Here is a 26,462-nt window from a genome sequence, read left to right on the forward strand (position 1 = left end):
TCAATTGCCATACTTTCGCTCCCTCTCGTTGTTAGTTTTTCTCTCTTTCCTCCATATTTTATCTCACTCTTTCAAAGAGGTTGTCAGGCTCTAAGTGCAAGCTGGAGTGGGATAGCGAGAGGAAGAGTTGTGAGAAAATTAGCTGGGTGTTTTATGCATAGCGGGATGCTTGATATGCAGTGTCTCTCACATAAACCGAGACCTATCAGTCTTACTGAACGGGCTAGATGTTGAAAATACTATTGGTGGTGTCTTTTCTTGGTTGTACTGTGTTACCACCGACATGGTTGTCGCTTTTGATGCGTTGAATTGATGCAGGATCTGCTTATAAGCATAGTTTTATTTATTTTTTAAATTGCCCGCCATTATGTGAAGCTATTGCACCAAAACCCTGATTTATATTTGCCATCCTTTACTCCCAGCCCACCAGTTTGCAGCTATTACTACATGGAGTAGATGGATGGAGCTGACAAATGCTTAATACAGACCAGTGAGCATTTTCCTGCACTCGTGTTACTAAAACTCACTGGTTAAGATTGATGGTTGGTGTTAAGATGGAGTCAAATGTTGTGTTGTTGTCGTTCCTTTGACCCTCAGGCCACGGAGAACGAACCGGGCGACATGGACCTCAGCGGCCTGCCGGAGACCGCCGTCGACTCAGAGGAGGACGACGACGAGGAGGACATCGAGCGAGCGTCGGACCCCCTCATGAGCCGCGACGTTGTGCGGGACTGCCTGGAAAAGGACCCCATGGACCGCACCGATGACGACATAGGTCAGTCCGTGCGAGCACACAGAATGTTCCTCTAACATTGCCTAAAGGTTCCCCTTTGATTGTTTGAAAATGAACTTTCTCACAACATTCTGGGAGCCAAAATGTATTTACCTGGTAGTGTGCCAGTGTTTCCCTACTGTTAAGTAGTCACTAGGCAGAGTGCCTCCCTCTCCCTTCCCTGCTTTATTTACTATGTTGCTTCTTGCCTCATTTTGGCTCCTATTGGTTTTAATTGATCATTTTGGAACAGAAAGGGGAACCCTACGACTATTCCACACTACGATTGAACCCTTACTCTAAATCTAGTAACAACTGTTAATATGCTTATTCCATTGTTTGATTACAGTACTGCTGCTAAAATACCTTGTAAGTGCTTGCTATTTTTTGGCAACACATTTGGAAAAGCAATGGGAACCAATTAGCTTTGGCTTTGTTCACAAAGGGGAAATCCTACCCCGAGTTCCCATTGTAGTCTCATCAGAGTTTAATCAAGCATTCACGCCTTTAAATAAACGGTCCACAGCCACCCCCCTTCTCCCAGTGCCACGCCCTTAGTGCGTCTCAACCCCGCACGTCTGTATTAGCTAGCTACTGTGAATTATGTGCCCAACTCTAGAATTTATTTTAGCCCAGAGTGATATTCTGTCTGTGCCACACAACAGCCTGTGATATCATAGGCCTGTTAGCAGCAATACAGTGATAGCGATCCCAACAAAAAAGAGATTAGTTCACATTTACTCCCATTTGAAACTTCGATGTGGTGTGTGGATGATATAGTGGATGCAAATAGAGAAAGAGACAAAAAGAGAAAATACACCCCCCCCCAACCTCCCCGCCCCTCCTCCCTACTCTCTGTGCCGGCAGGCTTTTTTAGGTCAACATCGTACGTCCTCTCCCGGCACATTAAAGTTTCAGTGCTTCCGCAGGCTTCCCACATGACACTGTTTGCCATGCCAACCACACAGGTCAGCCCGCACCCCAGACTGCTTTAGGTGCCTTGGAAGGGGGTGGAGTCCTTTGCTAGTCCAAAATCCCCCCAAAACTCCACAGCAAGCTATTTCAAGGATCCCAAAAAATATGCATGGCACAGGATTCAGGATAGGCAATGACCTATACAGCTGAGCTGGAAGCCCCAAATGTGAATTAAGGTTGACACACTGTGGAAGAGAATTTTGTTTTGGAAGTGGCTGACTATCAACCTATCACAAAATGTTTACACGCAAAAGGTCGCGCAGTGTCTGCTTTTATGCTCATGCACAGTTTATTTTTTTCTCAATTAAAATGAAATTGATAGTTTGCCTTAGTGTACTAAAGATAATCATCCCATTGTTTGGTACTCATCACTATTGTGGGGTTGAATTTAATTCACTTTCTCTCACGCTAGCTGTGCCCTTTTTTGTCTAAAGCCACAGAGAAGGTGAAGGAAGAGTGAAGGACTGCCAAGTCCTCCTATGCTCGCGCTCTCTCTGTCTCTGTGTGTGTCAAGACCTTCCTAACCCCCCCCCCCCCCCGCAAACTTTCCACAGAGCAATTACTGGAGTTCATGCATCAGCTGCCAGCGTTTGCCAACATGACCATGTCGGTGAGGAGGGAGCTGTGTGCCGTCATGGTCTTTGCCGTGGTCGAGCGGGCCGGCACCATCGTCCTCAATGACGGGGAAGAGGTGTGTGTGGAGTGGGATGTGTGTCTTAAGTGACTCTCTTATGTCTGTATTGTGTGTGCCTTGAATGTGCCTGGGTTTGCACATCTTTGGCCTGGGCATGCACTTTGCCCTTTCCATTACCAATGAAGGTTTCTGATGTTTTTTTCCCCCTATTGGACATGAATGACTGCCATCTCCAAGCGTCTTGGGATCATAAGATTGCCTAAGGGGACCAGAAGAGAGATCACTTATCTACTTTCTCTTGAATGAAACCATTTTGGTCTGGTTTTGCATCCAAACAATAGTCAAGAGCCATACCCTTAAGGGCAGTTCACTTCAATGGTAGTCCAGTCAATGTAAAATAACATCCCATTGAGCTGATGTGTGTTAGCAATATGTCCACAATACTGCCTTAGTGCAGTGTCGGATTTATATATATTGTTGATGATGCTATAGGGAAGAAATTGAGGGAGAAATTGATCTCTTGCTATAAAATGTGATATATTTTACTACCGTAATAATAGGGTAAAAGCTTCCAGTTATTGTAGCGTTAAAACTGGGCTGTTTCATACTATTGAAACATTTGTGACCAATCATTAAAGATATCACCTGTCAAAGAATGTGATGCTCATCATTTTTGTTCAATTTGATTCCCTGCCCAAAAATATCGTTATACATTATTGATCCAATCCTCAATCAGACATGGCTAACTTGCTCACTAATTTCTAATTGTGATAAAAAACAATGTGTTTAAAGAATCATTGTGGTGATCATTTCCTTCAACATTGATCCTAGCCTGATATTAAACCATTGATATCCACTGATTGACCACAGAATGATCACGGAGTACTTCTGACCGTTAACGGTTTGTGTCTGTGGTCTTACCCCCCCCCCCCAGCTGGACTCGTGGTCAGTGATCCTGAATGGCTCGGTGGAGGTGACATACCCTGAGGGCAGGCCTGAGATCCTGTGTATGGGGAACAGCTTTGGGGTCTCCCCCACCATGGAGAAGGAATACATGAAGGGAGTAATGAAGACCAAGGTGGACGACTGTCAGGTAAGGCCCAGCAATCTGACTGGCTCTTATGATGGACGATTGGTATATTGAGCTGTGTGACTTACTGGACCCTGTTATTTACTTGTGCAATTAGTCAGTTTCATTTTAAAGCAGGCTTGAATTAAGTATCTAGTTATAATTGTAACCATTTGCCAATAATTCAAATGAATACACTGGGGTTAATTTACCAAGAGATTTGTATTTATGTCAATGGTATCATAAAATAGATTGGATCTTAGCCATGTTGGTCTAAAAAAGATTGTGTCCCCAAGCTAACTACTACTCTCTCTCTCTGCTCCAGTTTGTGTGCATAGCACAGCAGGATTACTGCTGCATCCTCAACCAGGTGGAGAAGAACATGCAGAAGGTGGAGGAGGAGGGCGAGATCGTCATGGTCAAGGAGCACCGCGAGCTGGACCGCACCGGCACCCGGAAGGGACACATCGTCATCAAGGTGAGTTCATTCATCCTTGAATAAGCCTCGTATAAGGTGCCATGACACGTTCATATTAGGTGTTATAAATGCTGTGTATCCAACTTTTAGTGTTACCTAATGGATTCTATTCTAATCTCTATTGTCTTTGTGAATGGAATAGAACAGAAAAAAGTGTTGTCCACATAAATGTGGAAAGTTGCCTTTTGGTGTCTTCCCAGTGACATAATACTTGAGACGCAAAACAAACATTAAAACGCTTCTCCTCGTACACCATCTCCCTTAGGGTACGACGGAGCGTCTGACCATGCACTTGGTAGAGGAGCACTCGGTGGTGGACCCCACCTACATCGAGGACTTCCTGCTGACCTACAGAACCTTCCTCTCCAGCCCCATGGTCGTGGGCAAGAAGCTCCTCGAGTGGTTCCATGACCCAAGCCTCAGGGACAAGGTCAGCTTCCAGCTCAAAAGCTTTACTATCCACTTCAGTAAAGTATTTCAGTCATTGTATTGTAATGGCAGCTAGACGGTACTTAACATCCGTAACAGCTAATGCATAGTTAATACCACATAGATTAACAGGTGCATATATGCAACACTCTTACATATGACCGTCCGCTCGTTTTTCACCACCTGTTTTTTTACAATGAATAAAAGTAGACTCGGAGCTAGAAAATGGTATATAATGTACTGCAGCTGAGGAACAATGGTAAAGAAATTCTGCTTTGAAAGTTGATTAACTTGAAGGCCATTTTTGAGAAAATGGCCGTTGAATGTTTTGGTACACCTACCGGAGAGCACTTCTTTGTCTACACCCATTCAGCATCGTTCACACCCTCTTAAGCCTAAGCCCCACCCATCTCTTTAAGGATTCACATGAGGCTATGTGGTAAACACAGGTTTGTTTGCCACATGCACAGAATACAGAAGGTGTAAACGGTACAGGAATAGTACTTGCATAGTAGCAATATCAATAACAGAAAGTGTCCAGATAAAATTATTTTTGAAATATTGTATCGTTATTAGATGACGCTTACCAGATCCGCTTGTCTAAATTGATGGACCATGTGAAGGAAATGCTATAATCACCCCCCATTCACATCTAGCTAAGTGGATGGGTCACTATTGTCTAGACATGTACACATGTTCATGAAATGCAATCGATGGCTGTAATCACCTTCTAATTTGATGGGTCATGTAATAACCCGGCCGAAGTGGAGTCTTGTTTAGACATGCAGCTAGCTAGGTAGCAAGCTAGCTAAACAATGAACCGCCATAACCCCAACCCATACTACTACCAATATAAACATTGTCATAGCTGTAGTATGAATCTGCAGGTAGCTAAGGCTAACAAACTAGGTTCAATGTTGACTAGCTAACATTAGGCTATAACTAGCAATTCAAATGGATTTCTGATTCGAATAATATTACTACACAGATCATACACGTAAATTTAGCTAGCGAGCCAGCAAGCTAACGTTTGCTAACTAACAGTATGCTTTAACTTGCAATAAACATGACTTTCTGACAAAATTAGAAGCTTAGATCTGGAAAATGTAGCTAGACTCTTACCCGTATACATGGATGAACGCTTCACGGTGGACTAGAACCATTTAACTCCGTTTTGTTAGTAGCTACATCTTGTTTGGCCAGCTTTGTGTCAATTCACTCTGGTTCTCACTGACTGTGGCATGTGCAGAAAGTAGCCCATCACCTTTTCCTCACGACCTGTCGGTAGCCCCTGCTAAATTCAGGGCATCAATGTTGTTGCGAAAAGTAGCACAACTTTTGTAGTTCTTGATGGCTAACTTTATATCTTTAAAAAACGGCAAGGTAGAAAGTACTGTCAACACATACTGAAGTGCTCACGTTATAGACAGAAGCTTGCTACATGGCAGAGCAATCCAAACTCATCTCCCGGCTTGTCTAGCCCATACATTATCTCAGCCAATCATGACCAGTGGGAAGGTTCCTGACTTTTTCCATCGCTAAACCAACTAGGCTCGTAATTGAACAATTTCATTTGTATTTATGGATGGAATACAAGTTTGTTATTAAGGCAAGACATTTTTTTTTGTTGACGTTCAAATATTGCTCCTGTGAAGTAGTGATGTGCGACATACGCCTCGCTTCCTGAAACGAGTCACATATGCTTACATACACGCAGATTGATATACAGAGATTAATACATACTTACATGCACACACACACAGACCTAAGTGTGAGGAAATGCATCTAACTAGCTAACGTTCAATCCAAGCCCATGCTCACCCACTTTTTTTATTTTATTACCTTGAGTGAAAATGAACTTTCTTCTTCCATCCCCAGGTTACACGGGTAGTCTTGCTGTGGGTGAACAATCACTTCAATGACTTTGAAGGCGACCCCGCAATGACTCACTTTCTAGAAGAGTTTGAAAACAATCTGGAGAGAGAGGTCCGTGTCTCAGTTAAGCATAGCATGTTTCATATCCAGTTCAACCATTACTCCTCCTTTTGCCTTCATTATATATTCAGTCAAGCATTCAAATTGTCAAAACATTTGCCTTGCACTAGCCTCTTGTTTCACAAATAAATGCTAAAATACTTTTTTCCCCTTTCACACAGTAACAAAGTTGAGATACAAACCCTGAATTGCACAATATACTAAGCATTCTCAATTTCCTTTACAGAAAATGTGCGGCCATCTTAGACTGTTAAACATTGCCTGTGCTGCTAAAGCCAAACTGCGTCTAGTGACACTGACCAAGCCGTCGAGGGAGGCCCCGCTAGCCTTCACCCTGCTGGGGGGCTCTGAGAAGGGCTTCCGCATCTTCATCGACAGCGTGGAGCCCGGGAGCAAGGCCGCAGAGGCCGGCCTCAAACGAGGAGACCAGGTGAAGTAACAAGAATGTTCTTTATATAGCGTTTTCTTCATAGGTTCAAAATACTTCACATAGAAGAAAATAGTGAGGAAAACTTCTCTCCTCCACTACCGGTGTATGTGTAGCACCCGCCTGATTGATGTTATGGCTCTGCTTTGCGCCAAAAAGATCCCTACATATCAGACAGCAATGACAGTGAAGAAGTGAGGAGTGCTCATTCACTAGACTAGTTTACTCCGCACTGATTTTTGCCCCAAGGGTTCCAAAGATCCTAGGTTAAATCCAGGATGCCAGCTTGGAAACCCTGCTTGCCTGTGCTTTTTGTGTGGCTTAAATGTATACTCTTAAACACTTCCCTGCAGCTGCTTCCCAAAGGAAATATGAACCATAGCATCCTGCAAAGCATTTTTACTCTTACAAATCTCCTGTCAAAACTTGTCATGTGTTGCCGTATACACAGTGAGTGACTCTAACACAGCATTTCCCAAACTCTGTCCTAGGGACACCAAGGGGTGCACGTTTTGGTTTTTGCCTTAGCACTACACAGCTAATTCAAATAATCAAAGCTTGCTGATGAATTCATTATTTGAATCAGCTGTGTAGTGCTAGGGCAAAAATCCAAACGTGCGCCCCTTGGGGTCCCCAGGACTGAGTTTGGAAAACGCTGCTCTAACGAGCTCAAATATCCTTATCAATCTCACTACCCTTTTCATCGGCCCCTTAACGAGACCGCTTAGCCGAACTTACGACCGGTGTTTCTTTAAGGGCTGACCCAGAAACAGCCGTTAGACCTGATTTGCGCCATCAACATTGTGGTAATGAATGCAGAGGGAAGGCCCCTCACTCACAGAGAGATGAAAGATCACTTCCTGGTTCACCCAGAGATCACTTCCGGGCACACCCAGAGGAATGGAAGATGACTCGGTGGCACGCTCATGTGTAAATGCAAAGTCCTCATGACAAGGCAGCTCTGGTCATAAAGCAGCTAAGAGGAAATGGACTAGTGTAGCTGTTAGAGAGAAGGACATGGGAAGGGGGGATTCTTCTAACACCTGGGAGGATATATATGAGTTTCAGTTTCATGTAATAGAATAGTTCACGTGGCTCAGTATGTGGAGTTGTGGATTTGACTCGTTCAGGAATTAAAAGGATTGAGGATGTGGATGATCACTGTATGTAACGTTGTGGTATATTTGTTTGTCTTTGAGCAGATTCTGGAGGTGAATGGGCAGAACTTTGAAAATGTCCAGCTCACCAAAGCCAATGAGATCCTGAGGAACAACACCCACTTGTCCATTTCTGTGAAAACCAATCTTTTAGGTGAGAATTTTGAGGGCGAACTAACTACGAATGTAATACTATACTGAATAAAAAAGTGTTGGTCCCATATCACAGAAATGGTTCATAATATGATCTGCACAAAAAGCCTATTTTTTTGTCAAATTGTGTGCACAAATCAGTTTACACCCCTGTTAGTGAGCATTTCTCATTTTCCAAGATAATCCATTCACCTGACAGGTGTGGCATATCAAGAAGCTGATTAAACAGCATTGTCATTACACAGGTGCGCCTTGTGCTGGGGACAGTAAAAGGCAACTCTAAAAAAACACAATGCCAGCATGCAATTGGCATGCTGACTGCTGGAATTTCCACCAGAGCTGTTGCCAGAGAATGTAATGTTAACTTCTCTACTGTAAGCCCCATCCAATTTGGCAGTACATCCAACCGGCCTCACAATCGCAGAGTATGTGTATGGAATCGTGTGGGCGAGTAGTTTGCTGATGTCAGTGTTGTGAACAGAGTTCCCCATGGTGACGGTGTGGTTATGGTATGGGTAGTCATAAGCTATGGACAACGAACACAATTGCATTTTATCGATGGCAATTTGAATACACAGAGATACCGTGACGAGATCCTGAGGCCCATTGTCGTGCCATTCATACGCCGCCATCACCTCAGGTTTCAGAATGATAATGCACGGTCCTGTGTCGAAAGGATCTGTACACAATTCCTGGAAGCTGAAAATGTTCCCAGTTCTTCCATGGCCTGCATACTCGTCAAACATGTCACCCATTGAGCATGTTTGAGATGCTCTGGATCGACAGTGTGTTCCAGTTCTTGCCAATATCCAGCAACTTCGCACAGCCATTGAAGAGGAGTGGGACAACAAGCCACAATCAACAGCCCGATCAACTCAATGCGAAGAAGATGTCGCATTGCTCGAGGCAAATGGTGGTCACACCAGATACTGACTGATTTTCTGATCCATGCCCTACCTTTTTTAAGCTGTCTGTGACCAACAGATGCCTATCTGTATTCCCAGTCATTTGAAATCCATAGATTAGGCCTAATGAATTTCTTTAAATTGACTGATATCCTTATACGAACTGTAACTCATCTTTGAAAATGTTGCGTTTTATATTTTTGTTCAGTGTAATGACTAACACTAATAATATAAGTAACAGTATCACTATCACGGAAGCCTTGTTTCACACAGTAATGAAGAGGACCAGGTAAGAAATACTAATCCGTTTCCCCCCCTTTCATTCACCCAGTGTTCAAGGAGCTACTAGCCCGGCCGGAGCACGACCAAGAGGCAGAGGGTGAGGATCCGCCAGAGGTGGAACGCAAGAATGGAGCCCCGGCACACCTGCCCAAGATTGGGGACATCAAGAAGGGCTCGCGCTACTCCATCCCTGACCTGGCGGTGGACGTTGAGCAGGTGATTTATTATGATGGACTACAGTATCCATAATGCTTTGTGTATGATATCAGGCACGTATTCATTAGGCACCAAACAGAAGAAAAAAAACTGAAACAGGAAGGGACGCAATGACATTGTCCAATCACAAATGTTTTCGTTTTCTGTTGCAAAACGTTTTGCTACAATGTGCCTTAATGAATATGTCCCCGGTTTTATCTTAGTAAAGACATTCCTAAAGCCTAACCCAATGGTATCCTGCCTCCTCCTTAATGCAGGTGATGGGCCTTGAGAAGGCCAGTAAGAAGGCCAAAGCCAACACGGTGGGAGGAAGGAACAAGCTCAAGAAGATCTTCGACAAGACACTCACCAGCATCCTTCCCCCAAAACCATACAAGTAAGAGCCCAGGGGGAAATGTAACGTCACATTTGGAGAAGAGTGGAAGAAAAATAATAATAGTGGAGTTGAAGAAAATAGGAGAGGAGAGTGTGGAATAAAATGGGTTTTCGCTTAATTTGTTGTATTTCTGAAGATGTATTGAGCTTTTTCCATGACGTAGACTGACCAGGTGAACGCTATCATCCCTTATTGATGTCACTTGTTAAATCCACTTCAATCCGTGTAGATGAATGGAGACAGGTTAAAGAAGGATTATTAAGCCTTGAGACATGGGTTGTGTATGTGTGCCATTCAGAGGGTGATTTAAGTTCCTTTGAACAGAGTATGGTAGTAGGTGTCAGGTGCACCGGTTTGTCTCAAGAACTGCACCGCTGCTGGGTTTTTCACGCTAAACAGTTTCCGTGTGTATCAAGAATGGTCCACCACCCAGAGGACTTTTCCGCCAATTTGTGGGAAGCATTGGAGTCAACATGGGCCAGCTTCCCTGTGGAATGTTTTCGCCACCTTGTACAGTCCAAGCCCCGACAAATTGAGGCTGTACTGAGGGCAGAGGGGTGGGGTGCACAACTCAATATTAAGATATTCTTAATGTTTTGTACACTGTGTACTTTACTGTACAAACATCGCCCTCTATCCTCTGAAAGTGGAACTGCTTCTAACCCCTCCCTCCCTCCCTCCCTCTGTGTTTCCGTAGCGATGTGGGCGTGGGCCAGTCGCAGGACGATAGCATCGTGGGCCTGAAGCAGTCCAAACAGATTCCGGCCTCGCTGCCTGTCAGCAGCAACCTATCGTCCAGCAACCCTGACCTGCTGCAGTCCCACCATCGTATCCTGGACTTCAACAACCAACCGGGTGAGGACAGACAGACACCCCTCCTTTGAACCTCTAGTATACAACTGTATATGATAAGCACAACTTGGCTGTCTGCAGCTCCCTTGAAGCCGTCTATTTCGCATGCATTTATATACACTGCTCAAAAAAATAAAGGGAACACTTAAACAACACAATGTAACTCCAAGTCAATCACACTTCTGTGAAATCAAACTGTCCACTTAGGAAGCAACACTGATTGACAATAAATGTCACATGCTGTTGTGCAAATGGAATAGACAACAGGTGGAAATTATAGGCAATTAGCAAGACACCCCCCAAAACAGGAGTGATTCTGCAGGTGGTGACCACAGACCACTTCTCAGTTCCTATGCTTCCTGGCTGATGTTTTGGTCACTTTTGAATGCTGGCGGTGCTCTCACTCTAGTGGTAGCATGAAACGGAGTCTACAACCCACACAAGTGGCTCAGGTAGTGCAGTTCATCCAGGATGGCACATCAATGCGAACTGTGGCAAAAAGGTTTGCTGTGTCTGTCAGCGTAGTGTCCAGAGCATGCAGGCGCTACCAGGAGACAGGCCAGTACATCAGGAGACGTGGAGGAGGCCGTAGGAGGGCAACAACCCAGCAGCAGGACCGGTACCTCCGCCTTAGTGCAAGGAGGTGCACTGCCAGAGCCCTGCAAAATGACCTCCAGCAGGCCACAAATGTGCATGTGTCTGAGTTACATTGTGAGTTACATTGTGTTGTTTAAGTGTTCCCTTTATTTTTTTGAGCAGTGTACATTGCTCTCCGTGCACATACTTTGCCAGATGTCTGGCATCCAAGTTTGACACACCCATTTACGTTCTCCTACACACACTCTTTGTGTTCTTTTAGCCCCGGTCGTGACAAGTGAGTATCACGCTGTTCTGCCCACGGCAACGCTTGTCCTCTTTGCCAGCTAACTGCTTTTTCGTTTACAAGCGTCCTATGGTGTTTCTAAAACTGGTCTCTAAAGGGCTAACTTTTGACTGTGGTTATGGTCTGGGCTTGTCGGTCTTGATAAAAGCAGGCATCAAGTCAGTGTGTTTTAATGGGTAACGCATGCCTAAATCTATCTGGAGTATAAGCAGCCAGCATTACATTGACCCATTCATTCTCAGGGCATATTGGTGTGTTTTCACTTGTAATCGGGGTGATATGGTGACATCAAAATGATTTAGGTGGGGATGCCATGATTTTTTAACCTTGGGGGGAAAAAAACAATGGTACATGAATTATGTGCATGATAAAATTGCTGAATTCTGACATGTATAATTGTTCAGGTAATTCCAATGCAATTAAGTGATCTACATATCCCAAATGAGGATTCCGCCCCAATGTTTGTCCAACATTGTGTTGACGTTGTACCTCTACCCCCCCCCCCCCAGACATGTCCGACCAGGTGCTGCGGGTGTTCAAGGCAGACCAACAGAGTCGATACATCATGATTGGTAAGGACACCACGGCCAAGGAGGTGGTGGCCCAGGCCATCCGGGAGTTCGCCCTGACCGCGGTGCCCGAAGCCTATTCGCTGTGCGAGGTGTCCGTCACGCCCGAGGGTGTCATCAAGCAACGGCGGCTACCAGAGCAGCTGTCCAAGCTGGCTGATAGGATACAGCTCAGTGGCAGGTAAAAGGACTGGTTTTATTGATTCATTTTTTCAAATATTTATACAGTTTTGTCCTGTCTCTTGTACAAAAGCTAGCAAATACTCTCAAGTCTCCCCTTCCTCTTGTGCTGACTTTCTCTTGACCATTCCTATCTTAAAACCCCCCTCTTCCATAGTCCCTTATTATTGAACACCTTGTCTTTTTCTATTTAAACTCAAGTCACATCATAGTCACAACACCAGGTGGTTGTTAATAATTACTCAACGTGATACTATGAATAACTCTAACAACAAAAGTACTTATTTTGAATATGTGCTTTGTGTTGATAAGATTTCTACTGAACGAACAAAATAGAGACTGATTTTCTATCTACAATGGAATACCTGCTTGTAAATACTAAACGAGCTCCCTGCTCTTCCCCTCTCTCTAGATACTACCTGAAGAGCAACATGGAGACGGAGACCCTCTGTTCAGACGAGGACGCCCAGGACCTTCTTCGTGAAGGCCAGATCTCCCTCCTCCAGCTCTCCACGGTGGAAGTAGCCACGCAGCTCTCCATGCGCGCCTTCGAGCTCTTCTGCGCCATCGAGCCCACCGAGTACATCGACGACCTGTTCAAGCTCAAGTCCAAGACGGGCTCGTTTTGCCTCAAGCGCTTCGAGGAGGTCATCAACCAAGAGACCTTCTGGGTGGCGTCGGAGGTGATCCGGGAGCCCAACCAGCTCAAGCGCATGAAGATTGTCAAGCACTTCATCAAGATTGCTCTCCATTGTAGAGAGTGCAAGAACTTCAACTCCATGTTCGCTATCATCAGGTGAGGTGGGAGAGGAGGAGGACGAGAGGAGACCAGGTGGCCATGTTGTATTGTTGTGATGTAGATGGGTTAAACCGATTGTGAAGAGTTTTACACCAAGTCCAGCACTTATGCTTAATCAGCTGTGTTTGTGTGGTGTTGGAACAAAAGCCTGCAAACCTTTTCATCCTCTAGAACCAGAGTTAGCCCCCTAACCCTAATCCCCAGAGGTTAGCACACCCCCTCTACATTATCAGCCTTCTAACTTCACTGTCTGTCTGTGGTCCTCCCCCAACAGTGGTCTGAACCTGGCGCCGGTATCTAGACTCCGGGGAACGTGGGAAAAGCTCCCCAGTAAGTACGAGAAGCTGTTTGGGGACCTGCAGGATCTGTTTGACCCGTCCAGGAACATGGCCAAGTACCGCAACGTGCTCAACAACCAGAACCTCCAGCCGCCCATCATCCCCCTATTCCCCGTCATCAAGAAGGACCTCACCTTCCTGCATGAAGGTAGCCAATGACACACTTTGTCATTTTGTATCGCAAAATGTGTTCCGAAACATTCATTTTGCAACCCAGAACCAAATCTTAAGATAAACGCCCACCCGTCTCAATGCTTCTGCCAAAGCCCGTCTCCAGCCCTTCCTTTTCCACTGTCAGATTCAGCACGTGTCGCCAACAGACCTTCACAAGAGACTATAAATGCAATGGCTATTTGTCTACCATTTTTGTATAGGATGTTGCACTCCACTGTATGCCAATACTCTACTACAAGGCATCGTAATCAATCTGCTATAACAAATAGTCTCTCTCGTCTTTCCCCAGGGAACGACTCAAAAGTGGACGGCCTGGTGAACTTTGAGAAGCTGCGTATGATCGCCAAAGAGATCCGCCACGTGGGTCGCATGGCCTCCGTCAACATGGACCCTGCACTCATGTTCAGAACCAGGTAACATCGGGAAAACCAATATAATCCCAGAAGACTAACAACGCTTCACCATCCCCTATACGTCCAATCAAATCACTGTCAATGATTGTTCACGTGTAGATTGTCAATATTCCGCGCTTCCACGCTTTCCCCTTGAGCAGCCGTTTCCCCGGGCAACCCAGCTGTTTCCTGTATTCTGTACTCTCCACTTATCGTTGGCGTAAAACCACAGTGCTCATGTGTAAGTGTGTGTCTGACTGTGACTATGTATGTCCACCATGTTGTGATGTCACTTCCGGGTGTCGGTGGTTGTTATCAATGTTTGTCTTTTTCTCGCTGTTGCGGGCCTCTGGTAAACTTGCTCATCTTGGTGGCTCTTTGTGGTCTATCCTGTCTAAGCTTGTCTCCCTCTCTTTCTCTCTCTCTCATTCTCTCTCTCCCTGTGCACTCTTTGCCCTCCACGCTTCACTGTTCATGGCTATCCCTTCTAGGAAGAAGAAATGGAGGAGTTTAGGGTAAGTTTTGGTGACCAACCTTTCCATGCTTTTTTCTTTTGCCCCATTTGTTCGCTCCCTCCCTTCCTCATTTCTGGGGCCTTGTTTGTTTGTTTGTTTGCTTTTAGTGCTGATTTTACTACCCTGTATGGTTTGATACCCTTCTAACACTGCTTGGCTCTGGCAAAAATGTCTTTAAAATTGGAAATTAAAATCACTTTTGCTTTTTTCAGGTCACTCCACCATTTTTGAATTCTCCAAATATTTCGCAATTATGCATTAAAACTGAGAGCGATTTGCATCCCATGCAATTCCCAATCTATGAACTAGCAAAAGTGATTACTTTGTGTGTTTTCCCAGCTAAGATAGCCTACTTACCAAAAATGGCATGCCTACTTTTATTTTGCATCGGTTTGCCATAGTTTGGATTTATCAGCCTCCGGACTGAAAATATCTTCAACATGAAAGTCTGTAGTGTGCTACAATGACAAACAGGGCATAAAATTAACGCCTGCCAAATGCGGGTAGATTTAGGTATTGGGGGATAAGAATGTCTATTCACCAGCCACAATGGCGTGTGGTCAATTTGCAGGGCTCTACAGTGCAAACATTACATTCACGAATAAAAATAGTCAAAAGTCAAGTATGAGTAAATGTGCAAGTTAGGGTTAAGAAAATGCTGCCATAGCAGTTTTCAAAGTATTTCTGCTGTTTTGTTTGCTAGTCGCACAAGAAATATGAATCCTCACGCAGCAACACTGGCAGGGGAGTGAAGTGCTGATAGATTCGTTATTGGAGGCGATGCGCACAGGTCTAATTTACTCAAGTCTACAAAGTGAGACTTTGTCCTTGTTTTTTGGCTATTTACATTGTTTGTTCACAAGCTCAAAGACCCATGTGACTCGAGTCGTTCCGTTACCGTGGTAACCTCCGGGCCTTAAAGGGGCAGCTGAACATTTTGTCCCTGATATTTTGGTTAAAAGACTCGGGTCACAATACATAAAATTTAACAATAAACCACATTACCTCTTACGTTTCTTGTTTTAGAAACATTACAAAGCATGTCATCTGTTGTTTTTAATGTAATTATGGCCCCAAAAATATTTTGGCTGGTAAAAAATCTGAGTGTATGGTAGATTTTTTTAAATTTACCTGCCATTGTGGCTGGCGGACCAAAAAGTTAATTTTAGGCCCTGCAGCCAAACTAGTCATGCTTTACATTACAGCATTACAGTGGCCAAGGAGGTACTATACCACTATACTATGCATGTACTCAGTATGTACCATAGTTTCTGCTGAAAAGGCATTTCAATACAACTACCTTGGTGTTTACCACAGAAATGACTATACATCACTATTTGAACCCTCAACACACACACACACACACACACACACCTCCCCTTCCTTAGAATGCATGGAATGTTCTGGAGCTGAGAGGAATGCCCCCAAAGCCTCTCGGTCTCTGCATGTCAGACTCTCAAACAACCCTCCTCTCTACTACCTTCCAGGACATCTACATATTAGTACACACACATAGTCTGATGGTGGTCTCGCTCTCCCCTCTCCATTTCTATGTGTGTGTTTTGTGCGTGTGTGTGTGTGTGTGTCTGTCTGTGTGTGTGTGTGTCTGTCTGTGTGTGTGTGTACGCGTGTGACCAGGTCTCTTAGCCAGGGCAGTGCCAACGCGGCGGTGCTGGACGTCACCCAGACGGGCGGGCACAAGAAGCGGGTGAGGCGCAGCTCCTTCCTGAACGCCAAGAAGCTGTACGAGGATGCCCAGATGGCCCGCAGGGTCAAGCAGTACCTGTCTAACCTCAGCCTGGAGACCAACGAGGAGGCGCTGCAGACCCTCTCGCTGCAGTGTGAGCCCTCCATCAACACACGTAAGTGCTGGAGAGAGTACATGCTCTACACCGTGCTTCTACACCTGCATTCTAGCTGCTTGGGGTTTTAGGCTGGGTCTCTGTACAGCACTTCGAGATATTAGCTGATGTACGAAGGGCTATATAAAATAAACTTGATTGATTGATTGATGCTGTGCACACACACCCACACATACACGCACTTGTGTTCTCTGACTGCAATGTGAGCCCTCCATCAAAACATGTAAATGTTGCACACATGCATGCTGTGTGTACACCAGCACACCAGGTGGCCATTTTGGTTCAGCAGAAACACTCTCCTTCAACCCTTTCTCAGTGCCCAAGAATGCCGGTGGCAGTAAGAGGCCAGACACGTCTCCGGTGGTGTCCAGGGCTGCCAGCCAGCAGAGGGGCCAGCTGCAAAAGGGTAACCAGGCCCTTCAGGTGCCCGCTGTGGCCCTCTACCCCTCCCGCAAGAAAGTGCCAGTCAAGGACCTGCCACCATTCGGTAAGAACCTGCACAAGTTGAGGGGAAAACATACTTGAGGCAATTATGCACGTTTTAGAACATTGTATGGTGTCAGAAAGAAACAATCTGATTGCTCTAAGGAAAATGCATTCATTTCAGTTTCAGGTCAAATGTACCCGATCACAATGTTGCTTGTGTTGTTGGTAGCTATTTTAGTTAGACAATATGGGCTGGAGATTCTAAGGATTAATCTGCGTCTGGGAAATTGGCCCTTTCTGAATGCTAATTTTGACTCTTTTGTTTTGAAGGCACGAGTTCCCCTCAGTCGCTGAAGAAGATCCTATCGCTGTCGGAGGAGGCCAGCGATCGTCACAAGCGTCAGACGGAGGACACGGTGTCTAATGCCTCCCAGCTCTCCTCCCCTCCCACCTCCCCCCAGAGCTCGCCCAGGAAGGGTAAAATTCTAATCCCCTCCATTCAACCTCAGCCCAGTCCCCCCTCACCCATACAGAGACTCAGCAAATGACTGCTGTCACCTAGTGGTCATAGAGGGGAACTACTTGTTCAGCCTCCTGTGATGTCGTGTTAATATAGAAACAGTTACTCAAGGTTTTTGGGGGCTATGGGACATTACCCATGAAAATGGAAAATTGTGCTTTACTTGTGGAGTTAAGATACATTTAAAAGGCACACACCATAACTAGGGCTGGGCGATATGGCCTAAAAATCATATTTTTTCAAACTGATGGCGTTTCACGATATATATTTAGATTCTCTTTGTGTTCTCTAAATAAGCGTTGTCGTACAATTAAAGGTCAAATACACTGCATTTCAAACAGTCAATAATCAAATGAATTCAGGCCTTGTAAAGTTATACCTAGGCTAAATATATGCCTTCCACAATCATAAGACCAACTAATAATTGTATTATTTTCTCAGAATAGTTTAGCCTGCTTTTTTGTTGTTGCAATAATCACTGATCTGGCGATCAAGTCTATCTACTGTATGAAAATGCCCCTTTTTGTTACAAATTTAACTAGAGTCATACATAGTCATTATTAGTGAATGTGCGCTAAATTCTTGTAGCAGGCATTAGGCTATAGAAAATGAACACAGGTCTCATCAACAATCTCTCAAGCCCACGTGCTAGGCACTAGCCAGCTAATCTTTGTGTTTCAAGTTTTTACCAACAAAGGTTGAACAGTTGACTTGTTATGAACACACCCTTCTGTCCGTCTCCAACTGTTTGAACAGCGCGCTAGCCTGTCCACTTTGTTCAGATTCAGAATGAGAACGAGTTGCCAATTCCTTATATTTCCTTTTAAATAATTGTTTTTAAATGCTTATTGCACATTTTATAGAACACAGACTAGACAGCTCATAACAGTCTTTGGCTAAAATTCCGCTAGCGGTAGGTGGGACCCAAACGCCACGCGTGACAAACTGAACATTCATTTTCCAGAATCAATGTTCATTGATACTCTCGTTTTAATACTGTCTGCTCTGCGCGCAATTTGAATAGTTGAGACGTAAAAAGGGTATCGTCGGAAAAGTGACCTTCTCTATTGCAGTAAAATAATGTCTCAGTGTGTTTGTGTTCATATGACCGATTCGGTTGGACCAAACCTCAAATGCCAATAGCGAGTTGAAACCGCTTGTCAGATAGGAAGATGTAATCTCTGAACTTTGTTGGTGGGAGAGAAAGTGGGAGGGGCTTGGTGTGTGTGTAAACCATAAAGGATGAGACGAAACAACCTCTCACTAAAATCGGACCAAAATAAGGCCAATACGTTTTTATGGGTTTATTTTGTACCTAAGCGTCGGACCTGCGTTCCCGCCTTTGGGACAACGACTCCCATTTTTAGGGTGGAGACATGAGCATCACGCCAGTCTATACAGATCTCTGGTGTAAATGGGAAGGTGCACACAGGAGCGAAAGACACGAAACCAAATACACCATGGGAACAAGCGGACATAAACGCTCATGAATACGAAAAAGAACAAAACCTAGATTCTTGCGATACAGGGTTTTGGAATATCGCGCAAAAACCCCCACATTGGAATGAATCAAATGAATTCGATATATCGCCAAGCCCTAACCACAACACTAAACTGTCTCTTAGCCAAGCCATTCTTAGAGAACGCCTAGTCTATGCTGGTCCATATTGGAATCGGCTATCCCCTGAAACCCACACAGCAACCACCCCAGATGCCCCTACCTCCCATCCCAACTACCTCACCCCTTACATACTGTGTTGCTGTCCTGTGTCCTGTCTGTGTGTGACGGTCTCTTTGCCTTGCTGCACGTAGGGCTCGGGACACTGAAGGGCCAAAGTGTCCGGAAGGTTACCTTTACCAGTAAACAGACAGCCACAGGTAAACTAAGCCCGGCCCTTAACCTAGACAGATGCTGCTGCCCTTGAACACATACTGGGGCTCCCCATATGCTCCCCCCTTATACACGCAGGGTATTTGTTGTTCAATTCCAACCAAGTCTTAAATGATGACTAATATTACAACGTTTTTTGATTAGGTAACAAATCAGAGTCGTGTTCATTAGGCACCAAATGGAAGAAAAGAGAAACAGGAGAGGGACTACCTAAACATGCCCAATAAGAAACGGTTTTCCGTTGCAAAAAAAATGAACATGACCCAGTTGATCTTACAAAGAGGAACTGGTTGGAACCTGTATATATAGGGGGGGGCTTGTGTCGCCCCACTCGTGTTAGTAGCTGAGTTGCTGCTGTGATGTCTAGTAGTGTTACACGTAGTACGGCAGTTGCTTCAGAAGATGGAGCGCTCAGAGCTGCTGCTTCACCGACGATAGGGGAGTGTGCTTAGAAGCCAGTAGAAGCTCTTCGGTCCACCGGGGGGAAACGAATGCACTCATTATTGGATGGGTATCCGAGACTGTCTTGACGCTAGGCCACCGGACTTCATTTTCTGAATAGTAGCTGGAGGTTGGTCTGCCCAGTGGGTTTAATGTCACAGAAGACTCCATTTTTGATGACTGGTGCACAAAGTGGGAGAGGAAGTTGAAAGGGTTTATGCCTCTGAGATGGGGTTCTTGATGTGTGTGAATGAGATTTCTTTGTAATGTCAGTCATTGTGACTCCGGGCTAAAGGTGTCAGGATCTTTGTTTTTTTTTTTGGTATTGGATCGCTGCCCCAAGCACGTTCTGAGGTTTGTTATAGAGTTAGGTCTCGCTATGTATTTCTCCTATCCTTTTCTTAGGCTAGTGATTCTAGGTGGGTAGTGGGTTCTTTGAATATTATTTTGATCATGACTTGAGGGTGTTCAAGTTTTACGTTCTCTGGTGTGCTGAGTGAAGGTGGTGATTTGAGAGGTTAGACGTTTTTTTTTTTAGGTGCCGTTAGAAAGATACGTTTCTCGTAGTGATCCTATGTGTTCTCTTATTATGCCTGCTGTTAATCCATGCTAGGAGGTTCTGAACGTTTCAACCCTCTGAACACAACCCCGTGGACTAGTAGATTGGAATCAGTCAGTTGATTGTAACCACCCCCTCCTCTCTCCAGGCTACCCAAGAACGGGAGACACCTACTCGGACTCGGGTCACAGCGAGATTTTGTCGCGCTCCAGCCTGGTCAGCAACTCCTCCTTCGACATGGCCCAGGAGGAGAGGAGGGGGCTCAGGCACTCAGGAGGGGTGGGAGACCCCCACGCTGGAGGGGTGCGTCTGGAGAGGAGGGCTACGACCGACTCTGATCAGTACAGCCTCGGGTATGAATCAATGCTGACAATTTACAGTTAGTGATCAGTTTAATTTCAAAAGTTGAAAACGGAAGATTTCTCATCCCAGCCCTTTATTTGTCTACCTGTCCACTGTGTTGTCGATGAATGGAGAAACCATTGTAAATGTGTAGCTTGTCTCTTATCCCCTTCCCACACAGTTCCTACTCGTCCATGCAGGACTGCCGGGGCCTGTACCCCTGCGCCATGGTGCTCTCCTCCCCCAGCTCGGAGGAGTTGACCCAGGACCAAGGGGACCGTGTCTCCCTGGACGCCGCCGATAGCGGCCGTGGCTCCTGGACCTCCTGCTCCTCGGGCTCCCATGACAACATCCAGACCATGCAGCAGGGACGCAGCTGGGAGACCCTGGCCTTTGGACCGGGGGGTGTTGTCGGCGGGAGCGTTGGTGTCCACCCACACGGGGGGCCTGAAGCATTACTAGGGGGCCCCGCTGGACTGTGGGCGTCCCAGGCTAGAGGGAGCTGGGCATCGGCCTCTTCATCTTCCTCTGCGGCGTACTGGGGCGAGGACTCTGAGGGCGACACGGGCACGATTAAACGGCGAGGCGGGAAGGATGTGAACACCGACCCGGAGACGAGTAGTATCACATCGATGGGGTCCGACGAGGCCAAGCAGCACGGAAGGCCTTCGCCATCACCCATCACTGCCGGAAACAAGGGCCTTATCAGTGAGTTGACCGCTGAACTTTGTCTGTTCTGTTGATGGAAGGGTTTAGTTGCCCTCATAGGCGAATGTTCCTGTTTCTCAACAAATAATCATTTAATGTTATGGTGTCCATACCTGTTCCTTAACAAATAAACAGTTTCGTGGTGAAAGGGCTGATTTTAGAATGTTCTAAACTTGCTCACATAATGTATGCATTCATGCCTTTTACGATTTGCATACATCCTTGGAGCGAAGTGCATGTCAGCTGACTTATGTCCACGTGAAGATCTCCATCATGCCAACACTTTTTCTGGGAGGTGTGTGTGGCGCAGATGTAAAGTATTAATTACAATTAACTCCACCATCTTGCACCCCCCCCCCCTTCAGCTCGAAAGGAGAGCCGGTACCGCGAGCCCCCTCCAACCCCGCCGGGCTACACTGCCCTGACAATCTCTGACTTCAGCGAAGGGCAGACGCAGTCGCCGCCCCCGGCCCACTCCGGCCGCCGCCCGCCCGATTACACCACGGCCCTGCAGCGCTCGCGCATGGTCACCCAGTCGCCTGACTCCCATCACCACCACCAGGCCCAACAACATGCCAAGCGCCAAGGGCTCCACCGCACCCGCTCGCCAGGCGAGGAGGAAGAGCCTGAGGAGGAAGAGGAGGGTGAGTCCTTGTCTCCCAAACTAGTCGCTCTGAGGAAGACAGTGGCACACACAACACCAGAGACAACCAGGCCATGAGATGAGTGTACGGGTTACAGGGCAGGTCCCCCTCAGGCTGAGGTAAATGACTGATTTATACCAACGATAACCTGCATGCCCACCAGGAACAACACGGACTTGAACCACTACCCCCATATCCACCACAAACCTAGTCCGGTCCCAGCTCTGTCTGTGCCGTCTTGCCAACTCCTAGGGGGAATGAGCATTGAGGAGATGTCAAGACAGCACAAACAGATCTTGGACCAGGCATTGCACAAACCCACCACGGCATCTCATGTGCATGAAGTCATCATGCTTGGACCAAAGCTTACCAAGCTCACCAGGCATTAGTGACATTTTGCTCCTCACTCTCTCTACTGTCTCTCACGTCACAAGTAGTGTCGAATGGCATTCATCTGCGGGCACAGTTGTGTTGACGATGCTTGCACACATGCACCTCCATCCCTGGCAGTGTTTTTCACACTTTTTGCACTTAACATTGCTGTTTGTAGCCAATATGCATATTGTTCAGTTATGATAGTTGTTATGATACGGTAAGTTCACATAGAGGACAGTTAGTGATTTTTTTTGTGGGGGTTTCTGCTTCTGTGATGCTTTTACAGGATTTTACCATCGTGTTAATTAACCAACATTGCAACAAAACAAAAAAATCTTCTTTTTTTTCTCTTTTTCTCTTGCCAGAGGATGAGCAGGTATCAGCAGTCTGAGAACGGTCTTCTGCTGGACGTCTTTTTGCAGTGACTTGAAGTCCCTTTCATGTGGGTGGAACAAGAGAGACTGACTTGATTGATTGATGGACAGACCAATCCAGTACGTACGTGCCTGCCTGCCTGCCTCTTCCGGACTCTCCGTCATTGGTGGACTCCTCTGCTCGTACCCCTCCCCCCCGCCTTAAAGCATCATGGGGGGTTGAATGACCCTGCATGCAACAAAAAAATACTGTGAAGAAGAAGATGGAGAGATGGAAAAAGAAAGACACAAAATGCCTGGCACTTTGGGGGAAAAAGAAAAACAAGGTTTTGCTGAAAAAAAACACAGTTACGTGTGGCAACCGCGTTCACACACACACACACACACACACACACACACACACACACACACACAGCTGTCCTGGAACAGCTTTCCAAGACTAACACCCTATCCCAACCCCACCTCGCTTTACACACAGTATCATGACGTGTTGAGCTTTGTCTGCACTTTTTAATTTTCTACTTTATAAAACGAGAACAAAACGGACAATGACGATGGAGGACAAAAAAATAACATTTGATCCATTTTTGAACTTTCTTCTAGGTTTCTAGAGGTCTTCTTTCCAAGAACTATTGCACTCGGGGGGGGGGGGGGTAAAAGCGGCTATACCCAAGTCTCATATCCCTGTGTGGACTCTGAAAAACAGATCTGTCAAACGTAAGAGTTTTATTCCACAATTACAGTATTATCTTGTCATTCACATATTAGACATATCCTAATGGTGGCTCAACCCCCACTGCGCGCTGGACAGTCACAGTGTGAGAAATCAGTTGGGGTGACCAATATGTCATTTGGGGTAACCAACATGCACGTTCATAATCGAATGTTCTGACACACACTGGGCAAGTCTGGCTTCAGCACTTCTCAGTACAACTTTAGGTTTTCGTGGAACCCTACATTCCCAACCCTGGCCTGGATATCTGTCTATTTCCGATATGGCCAGCCACATCTTCAGTTCTAGGTCATATACGATATGTGTCAGGTTGTGTGGATCATAGCAGTGGCCCAACTAGGGAGTCAATCTGGCTATTTGATATGTTCTAACCCAGGTCATCTGGTGACTTATATTAATTCTGTATTTTAGACAGCATTTTAAAGGACAATTACAGGAGATATATCTTGGCTTAGTCTTGTCCCTAATGGGTTGTGATGTTAAAAGATAAGCACAAAGGGTATTTATACCCAATTGGCAAATCAACCAACTCGGGGAATGTGTTTTTAGTTATGCACCCCAAAGGCAAGTCAAGGCTTAAATCCTATACAGGTGAATGGAGTCTCAGGCCTTTCAGTGGTGCTACATAAACAAACACTTTCCCTGGGTTCTGTCAACCATTTAAAGTAACTGTCCAGTGAAAATATAACTTTAAATAGTTCATATTCTGTTAACTCATGCCCAAATAATGTTGACTCATCCTATCCTGGTATTTGTCGCCAAACATTAATTGGAGAAAAACACGTACATTTTTTTTTTTAACATATCAAGCAGACCATTTTTTTTCATCATAGAGAATAATGTGCTGGCCAATCAGCGGGTCTACTTGCATGAATATGTTTTATGACAGGTATATGCCCAATTCCAACACCCAAGCTGCTTTTCTTTTCTTTTTTGCGGAAGGAAAACGATTTCACTCAGTGTAATATTATAGGTCATATTTCATAGAAATCTGGAAACGAAACACAGGACAGTTACTTTTAGAATGAACTAGAATTACACCTCTCCTACCTTGCTGTCGGCTACATCCTCCTCTTCATTGAAAAGTCCTCCGCTGTCACAGGTGTCAAGATAAATGGATTTGTATATTACTAGGCGATGCTAGCATAGAGCAACCTGTGTTTCCACCATATCTTAGCATCGTTGGAATTGACTGAAGAAAAATGATTGAATATGTTTGTTTTGACTCCGGTGGGGGAAGTTACCCAGATGAAAGAATTCACTTTTGAAGGCTGCCAATCAGAATTAGTGTCACTTTTGTGTTGTTTTTCTTTTCACTGAGTTGCGCTGATCACATTGATCAGTAGTTAGAAACGATGGACTGAGAAGGAGAAGAAAAAAACCAAGTGCTGTGTTTTTCACTGTGGGCTGTTCCTACACTATTATCATTTCTGTCCATTTGTATTATTTTCATGGCAGCCGATAGATTGTCAACTATGCGTCGAATACAATGGTGACATGCATCATCATTCACTCTTTCAGCTCTGGAGATCATGTGCATATTAGCAGGCCAAGGGCCTATTTGGAGAAACGAAGACGTTGCACAACATTGTACAAGCATAAAGATAATTGTAGTAGGTAGAACTGCTACTCCGTTTTGATGTGTGATGTTAAAGTGAGAAATGTACATTTAGCTGGTGATTTTTCTCATACTTTCTTCTACTACTTTGACCTGTATGTCTTTTAAAAAGACAATCGGCGGAGTATGTTTCGGTTGTTTTTTTTTGTATTTTTAATACAATAATTGTAAATATTGGTTATATTTTTGTTGAAATGTACTATGTTTATGCCTCAACATCCAGCTTGTATGAAGCTGGGAAATCAATAAATACTACAAAAGTTATCAATTCATAGGTTTAAATGTACTTTTTTCCCCTGCATTTTCATGTTTCCTCTTTTAAATATAGTTCCTTACCAAGACCTAACCTACACACCATCTAGTGTTTGCACAAAATAAGACATGGAAGTGACTTGAAATGTGTAACTCTCATACTTTTATAACAGACAGCAGTGTATGTCAGAAATATATATTAATTTATTTGTACTTTTTTTTACATTTATTTGGAATAGTTATGACTACAATTAATGTGACAGCAATGTAAGGTATAGTTAACCATGTTTTCTACAAATGTTTTCTACCAGAGAGAATGTGTTTTATGTTCACTGATCATATTTCTTACCCACAAATATTTTTTTAACGCCTTACAAACTTTTCATAACTAAAGTTGTTCATGGCCATTGACTGGAGCCTGCTCTTTAGCAATGTAACATGTTTCTTTGTGTTAGAGCACCTTCAGACCTTGCATTAGACATTGGTTACATTTGATCCACTATGAATGAAGAAACTCTGGGGTGAGAGCCAAGTAGACAGCCTACCAAGTCTCTGGTGTGATACAGTGTAAAGAAAGCACATGATCATAATCCATACTGTAGGCCCATGCTCAATCCCTCTTTCAATTGGAAAAGAGGCAGAGAAGAAATCTCATTCCTACAGTAAACCATTATTTGATGGAATTGCACACTGTTATAAAGGGAAAAGCTGCAGAACAGCACCAGGGCAGAAGAGATCCAGAAGCATGCATGAGTCGACTACAGACAGCCGAAGTCTAAATATAGGGTCTCTGAGCCCCTCATGCAGTGGGAAGGCTCCAACATGTGCATCCTTCCTCCCTGTATGACCTAAGTGAAGCCAATGCAGCAGCTAAGGGTGCAAATAGCTCACTACACATCAGCACAAGGAAGGAAGGCTCCAAGATGCTGCTCCTTCCTCACTGCGCACTCGTCCTCCATCCTCCCTGTGTGCTCGTGATCTTTCCTGCCGATGTGACCTGAGTGAAGCCAATGCAGCCGCTAAAGGTGCGAGTGGCTCATTACACATCAACACAGGCCTAGGAAGGCTCCAATATGCTGCTTCTTCCTCTGTCCTGAGGCCGTGTCTAGACTTGACAGTATATGCAGTTTTTTTTGTTTTCTGATCA

The 26,462-nt window shown here is 45.0% G+C and overlaps 1 protein-coding gene across 16 annotated transcripts in view; it reads left to right on the top strand.

Annotated features, from left to right (window-relative positions):
- rapgef2b (Rap guanine nucleotide exchange factor 2b) overlaps positions 1-25,333 on the top strand; it is a 130,296-nt gene extending 104,963 nt beyond the window's left edge. For 3 of the 16 annotated variants that reach the window (XM_055889305.1, XM_055889318.1, XM_055889320.1), the window contains 25 exons: positions 598-775; positions 2,302-2,438; positions 3,316-3,474; positions 3,776-3,928; positions 4,194-4,358; positions 6,236-6,355; positions 6,579-6,782; positions 7,982-8,090; positions 9,326-9,492; positions 9,750-9,868; positions 10,566-10,723; positions 11,580-11,594; positions 12,113-12,353; positions 12,765-13,148; positions 13,426-13,637; positions 13,953-14,076; positions 14,547-14,570; positions 16,209-16,432; positions 16,749-16,919; positions 17,189-17,335; positions 19,191-19,256; positions 20,418-20,622; positions 20,793-21,319; positions 21,685-22,082; positions 22,704-25,333. In XM_055889305.1, coding sequence (XP_055745280.1) covers positions 598-775; positions 2,302-2,438; positions 3,316-3,474; positions 3,776-3,928; positions 4,194-4,358; positions 6,236-6,355; positions 6,579-6,782; positions 7,982-8,090; positions 9,326-9,492; positions 9,750-9,868; positions 10,566-10,723; positions 11,580-11,594; positions 12,113-12,353; positions 12,765-13,148; positions 13,426-13,637; positions 13,953-14,076; positions 14,547-14,570; positions 16,209-16,432; positions 16,749-16,919; positions 17,189-17,335; positions 19,191-19,256; positions 20,418-20,622; positions 20,793-21,319; positions 21,685-22,040 — 4,365 coding nt within the window. In that variant the 3' untranslated portion in view covers positions 22,041-22,082; positions 22,704-25,333. The remainder of the gene's footprint in view (positions 1-597; positions 776-2,301; positions 2,439-3,315; positions 3,475-3,775; positions 3,929-4,193; positions 4,359-6,235; positions 6,356-6,578; positions 6,783-7,981; positions 8,091-9,325; positions 9,493-9,749; positions 9,869-10,565; positions 10,724-11,579; positions 11,595-12,112; positions 12,354-12,764; positions 13,149-13,425; positions 13,638-13,952; positions 14,077-14,546; positions 14,571-16,208; positions 16,433-16,748; positions 16,920-17,188; positions 17,336-19,190; positions 19,257-20,417; positions 20,623-20,792; positions 21,320-21,684; positions 22,083-22,703) is intronic. The other 13 variants (XM_055889311.1, XM_055889321.1, XM_055889317.1 and 10 more) reach the window with 11 other exon arrangements.
- The last annotated feature ends 1,129 nt before the right edge of the window (positions 25,334-26,462 follow it).

Source organism: Salvelinus fontinalis, chromosome 29, assembly GCF_029448725.1.
Source record: "Salvelinus fontinalis isolate EN_2023a chromosome 29, ASM2944872v1, whole genome shotgun sequence".
NCBI classification, from domain to species: domain Eukaryota; kingdom Metazoa; phylum Chordata; class Actinopteri; order Salmoniformes; family Salmonidae; genus Salvelinus; species Salvelinus fontinalis.